This window comes from Callospermophilus lateralis, chromosome 13 (assembly GCF_048772815.1).
Source record: "Callospermophilus lateralis isolate mCalLat2 chromosome 13, mCalLat2.hap1, whole genome shotgun sequence".
In the NCBI taxonomy this organism is placed as follows: domain Eukaryota; kingdom Metazoa; phylum Chordata; class Mammalia; order Rodentia; family Sciuridae; genus Callospermophilus; species Callospermophilus lateralis.
The window spans coordinates 107,316,151-107,322,150 of NC_135317.1; the positions used below are offsets into that span (position 1 = coordinate 107,316,151).

General features: G+C 54.4%; 1 protein-coding gene across 1 annotated transcript in view; it reads right to left on the reverse strand.

The window, feature by feature from the left end:
- The window catches only part of Rcsd1 (RCSD domain containing 1), a 51,351-nt gene extending 45,856 nt beyond the window's left edge, over positions 1–5,495 (reverse strand). Inside the window, 1 exon segment of the mRNA XM_076831346.2 lies at positions 5,423–5,495. Within this exon segment, the coding sequence (XP_076687461.2) occupies positions 5,423–5,428 (6 nt within the window). The 5' untranslated portion in view covers positions 5,429–5,495.
- Positions 5,496–6,000: the final 505 nt, after the last annotated feature.

The window sequence follows — 6,000 nt, forward strand, 5'->3', positions numbered from 1 at the left end:
TGTGCCAGTGTGGCACCCTGTGAATTGCCACCAATGATTAGAAAGGTCCAGCCTGGGAAAGAGCTGTGACCCCTGCCCCCAGGCCAGGAGGATGGCCCTGGTGGAGTGCAAGCAGGTGTACATGCAGGGCAAACGCATTAGAAAGGAAGGCTGGGACATCTCTGATGTGAATGACGCCTGTTTCTCAGACGGGGAGAATGTCAGCTCCAACATCCAGCTTCTCAGGGTCCCCATCTCACAGTTTCTGGCTAAGGCTTCTTACACTACCACAAGGGATGAGCTTCGGTGGCATCTCAGAGGGGTCCCTCACAGGGGACCCTGCCTGTCCACCTCGCCTCTTCTACAGACACTCTAGAGGCTTGGATTGGCAGTGAGGCCTTTCCCTGGAAGAGGGTTTGATGCATCCAAACACATAACTACAGGGTGTGCCCCAGGGGCCCAGTTTCCACGATTCCCAGGAGAAAGGTATTCAGAAAGCCCAAGAGGAAACAGATGGGGTGCTCACTGCCCAAAGACCAAGGGACAGGGACAGTGTCCTCTCTGGTCTGGCCCAGGCAGACCCCCTTGGGCGAGGAGCTCCTGTAGGGTCCTGGGCCATGTGGTTGGGGTGGCTGAGTCTCTACTTTGTCAGCATTGTCATTGTATGGTGTGTGGCACAGAGAGATAAAAGTATCCACACGACATCCTGCAGGCTGAACATGAGGAGCATCTTGCTGTTGTGAAGAAACTCTGATAAGAAGACTCCCCCGGGAGCCACTTCAAGGCTCAGGCCACACCTTCCCAGATGAGGCCGCACTGCCCGCCACAGACCTCTGTTCTTTAAGGTGTGTGGAGACAGTCAGAGAGCCCTGTTCCACCCAGAGCTGGGTGACTTCTCCAGGACTTCCAGGGAGCTGAGCCGGCTAGGCTGGCTCTGTAGACCTCTGGTGTTATCACTGGGGGGAGGCAGAGCTGCCTTGGATTTCTCTGGAACTGAAATGCTTTCTCTTGTGGCCCTGATAAGATTCCGGGGCTGCAGAGCTGCTGTGCTCAGATTTCCCACGGAGGCTCTGCAATCTGCCTCTGGTGCTCATCGGGCCCGCCAGGGTGCCCCACGGCCCCACTGCCCCTCTTCCCCTGGGACAAGCAACCAAGTGAAGCCATTGCCAGGGGTCCGCAGAGCTCGGTGGAGCCAGAGAGGAATGCAGGGCATGTGTCAGTCCCCACTCCAGCTTCCAGAGGCTGCGATACCTCCACTGACGACCCACAGCCCAGCCTGTGGGCAGAGGGCAGAGGGCTTCTGCGGGGACACCTCCAAATAACGTTTTCTAGAGCTTGGGGTCTCCTCCATCCTCGTAATATCTTTTAATGCCTTAGGAAATGTTTAATAAGGCCAAACAGTATGAATGAAAACAGATTACAAAGTGGACACGTCAGGTATACCAGCGCGTACACTCTTGTCATTACCAATACTGTCACTCCTTGAGGTTGAAGACATGGCAGCTCTCTGTTTTTTGGGGGAGGAGGGTGGCACCAGGGATTGAACTCAGGGACACTCAACCACTGAGCCACATCCCCAGTCCTATTTTGTATTTTATTTAGAGACAGGGTCTCACTGAGTTGCTTAGTGCCTCACTGTTGCTGAGGCTGGCTTTGAATTCACAATCCTCCTGCCTCAGCCTCCAGAGCTGCTGGGATTATAGGTGTGCATCACTGTCCCTGGCTCTCTATATTTTTAAAAAATATTTATTTTTAGGTTTTAGGTGTGGACACAATACCCTTATATTTATGTGGTGCTGAGGATCGAACCCAGTGCCTCATGCATGCTAGTGAGAGCACTACCCCTGAGCCACAGCCCCACACCCAAGGCTCTATATTTTTAAGTAACATTTTAAGTACAAGATGTGGCACATAATTAATGCTCAACGGATATCAAATAAACAGTGCAGACAATATCCAGGAGGAACCTGGCATGCCTCAAGGAGAACAGGCTCACTTGCTGTCTCCATCCAGGAATTCCTGATTTGTTCAGTGGTGATAAAGTTTAGTTTTCACTCATTTAAACCTTTCATTGGTTCAACTAAACAGCAGACACATGTCGTGGGGAGATACTTTGAATTTTCATGTTATCTACTATTTAGCTGAACAAGTGAAGGATTTAGTCTGAGAAAGTTGAACTTTTTTCAAGCACCCTCAGGCTACATGGCAGTGCCTACGGTTTGTATATAAGGAACTGAGAATACTAATTTAAATTCAGTGTTCAAAGTTTCCAGCTCTTTCTTACTAAACACCTATGTTCTCTGGGTTCCTATCTATGATAACTTCACCCATTATTTTTTTTCCTACAGAAGAACCACATTTGTATCACAAGAGGTCTGTATTTCTCATGGAGCCATGGAAATTTCTGCCTAGAACAATCAAAGCTAACATACCTAAACACTGGTTTTTAAAAAATTGATCTTTGTCTCATTTCTAGCTACAAACTTACTCATCTAACAAGTCTTTATTGGATGGCACTGGCCCTAGAATATGTAAGAATGGCCCTGCCTCCTGCAACCTTCAGGGAGAGTTAGGCAGGTGACAGTCACAGAGCTGCCCCATGCCCCAGTGGTGGTCTGAACAAAGTCTTCTGAGACTGGAGACTGAAGGCATCGGGAAGGGCTTGCAGAGTTGGTGGCTTCTGAGCTGCAGATTGAGGGGACAGGAGCTCCCGGTTTCTGCTAAATTTATCCAGCAAGCTTTTGTTGAGAACCGTGATTTGAGGCTCTGCACGGTGCTAATCTCTGGAGGCCTGCAGACCTGCACACAGCCCCTGCCTGGACACCTTGGTGAGCGAAAACCTAGGTGATCCCAGCTCCTCCACAGGTGATCCAGGAAGTGACTTCTGCGGTCTCTCCAGCACATGGTCTTTCCTCTTTGCTGTGTCTCCATTCTTGCTGTCTCTGCACTCAGAAGGGCTCCCCACCCTGACTGCCTCGCACACTCCATGAGCTGCACCTCTGCCCTCTCACCCCTGCTGCCTCAGGGCCACGCTCTTATGCAACACTGCAGAGTTTCTACTGCCCATGGAGCAGAATCCAGGGGGACACACCAGCTGGCCTGCAACCTGCATAGAAGGAATTGAGACTATTGATTTAAATTTGAAGTTCTCAGTCTCCAGCTCCTTCTTCTCTATACTCCTCTGTCCTCTGGGTACACCGGGAATCTACAATAACTTCACCTGGAATCTTTCCTAGAGAAGACAGTCTGTACGAATTGGAAAAAGGCACACAGCTAGGCAAGGGGATTTTCCTTCCTGCAGATGGCCTCGGTCCCAGCCCCCACCCACCTGCTGGGCAGCACCTGCTGTGACTCAGTGGCCCCTCCTCTCTTGCTCTCCTCCAGCCACTGGCCTACTCTCCTGAACAGAGAGGCACGTCCGCCTGCACCTGCTCCTCAGGCTTTCCTCTCACCTTGCTGGCGGCTTCCTTTGGGGCTCACCTGCTCTGCACTCCTTTCATGTTCTGAGCAGTCACTTATTTAGCACACACACTGAAAATCATACACCCGACAGGACACAGTGAATCCTACTGGACTGTGGGTGTCAAAGGCAGGAGTCTGACGGCAGCCACCCGACTCCTGTTTATTCCAGAGGGTCAACAGCAAGGCAGGCTGATGGAAGGACCAATGTCGAGGACGAGATAAAACTGACTTAAAAAAAAAAAATTCACAATGGCTCCTGCCAGGTAAGAGGGTTCTAGAGAGGAAGGTGAGCCTCACAGGTCTGGTTTGAATTCCTAGTCTTGGAAGGAATTTAACTCAGTTTCTTCCCAAACCAGCAGTCCCCCCATGTCTCAAGAGTGGCCTTCACCTCTCAAAACCACTCTGAGCTTTTCAGGAATCCCCAAGCCCACCACGCACGCTGCGCCCCACCAGCAAGCCAGCTTCCTAGCTGAGCATCGTCATTTCCTGCCCCTTGTGCCCCCTTCACTTCACCAATACTAGCAGTGGCAGGTTTTTTTCAGGTGATTTTGACAGACACTTCAAAAGCAGCCATTCCCAACCAGCAAACCCATCCCTGAGTGGTCACAGTGATCTGCCAGGCTTCCTGTCAGGCTGAGGGACACCTCCTCCCAGACCCTCCCAGGCCCCAAAACTCCAGGGAGTTCTCTCCATTTCTCAGTTCCTAAAGGGTGGGCCTTCCCTTTTCATGCCCCACCCCCAAACCACACAGGAAATTGCTGTGCTGACTGTTTCAGGGTCTCCACCACCCACTGCTCCTTCCTCAACTGAGTCGGGGAGAAAGTACCCCAGTGGCAGGAGCCCTTTGGGGGTTTTCCTGAAGTTCAAACTTGCTTTAAGTCTAAATTCGCTTTCCTCTTATCTCAGTCCATTCTTGGAGGGATTAGAAAAGGCATAATTCGTATTGAACCCCTTCCCCCAGGTTTAAGGCATCCCAAGTCTCCAAGAGGATGGAGCGCATCCCAGTTCTCCAAGAGGAGGAATCCTGTCTACAGCAACTTTCTCTGCTTTGCGATTGTTTCTACAGACAGTCCTTCTCAGACCCCAGTGGATCTCCTGGTCCCTCCCTCCCTGAAGTCTCCCAGGTGGTCCCAGTTCCTGGAAGACGAGTGGGTGAGGTGAACATGCAGGACAAACCCACTGTCCCTTCAGAGAAGGCAAGCAGGAGTCCAGCTTAGGAGACTGGCCTCAGGCTCCACAGCTGGCTAGTAAGAGCCAGCAGTTACTGCATCCTGAGGACGCAGACCACAGCCTGGAGGGGAGCAGTGTCCTTTAAGAGTACCAGTGGGAACCACCTTAAAAACAGCATGACATTTGCGGCTTCTCTTTGCTCTTTTCAAAAGCCCCAGGTCCTGCTAAGGTTGATTTAGGTTAGGTGTCAGTTTTAAGGGGGAGAGGAAGCCACTCCTCCTATGAACGGTGGTGGCCCTCACCGCACTGAGACTGGACGGACAGAAAGTCCCCAGCCCTCCTCCCTGCAGTCCGAGGACCCTGGGTCCCCTCTGGAGCTCCCCCAGACATGACCAACGTCCCAATACACACAGTCTCAGAGGACAGGGGCATCCGGGAACCTAGGGTCTCACCAGAAATAAGGTCATCTGACGGGCGGGTTAGGGGCGCTTTTCAGAAAGTTATGAAAGATGAGGCAGGCACAGAGGGACTTCAGAAGAGGACAGATGGACTCCAGAAAGGCCACTCTGCAAGTGACAAGGGAAGCCCCAGACCTGCAAAGAGGGCCAGCCGCTCACGGCAGCTGTTTCAATTTCAGGGCCACCTCTGAGATTGGGGCTCTGCCCTCTGGCCGGTCCTCGCCGCACTCTGTCCCATCAGAGCCGTGGCCGCCCTGGGTTTCTCTCCAGCGGGCGAGTGCGGGGCCGGGAGCCGCGCCGGGAAAGGCCCCCCGCGCCCGCCCGGTCGCCCCGCGGCGCGGGCCGCTCCTTACCTCCATGTCCCCGGCGAGTCGCGCCGCGGCGGGCGAAGGCGAGGCGCAGCACTGGCCGCGCGCACCGGACGCGGAGGAGGAGGGCCCGGGCGAGGGCGGGGCGGAGGCGGCGGGCGAGCGCGTTTAAATTTAGACGCAGATCTAAACAGACACTGTCCCTCCGCGGGCGGGACCGGCGCGCCGGCGACTCCATCCATCTGCCCAAACAAGGGGCTGCGCGTCCCGCCCGCGCGTCCCGCTCCGCTCGCCGGCCAGGGGTCAGGGGCGTCGGCCGCCCTCCTCCTTCCCGGGTCCACCCTCCCTGCCTTGGCTCCGCGCTCTCCTCTCTTCGCAGTGAACCTCACACCTGGTTTCCCGGGGTGTCCCGGGGCGGCCGCCGAGGCCGCGGCCGCTCCACCTGCGGGAGCTGCTCCGACCGCCGCTCCGCGTGGCGCGACGGCCACTTCCCCGACGCCCCTCCCTCCCCAGTTCTGTGAACCGCTGCGCTCTGCCATCCACCTGGTTTCAGGGAGGGAGGAGGAGAAAAATTAGGAATCAAGGCAAAGCCTTCCAGTCGCTGTTGGAAAACTTCCCTCAAA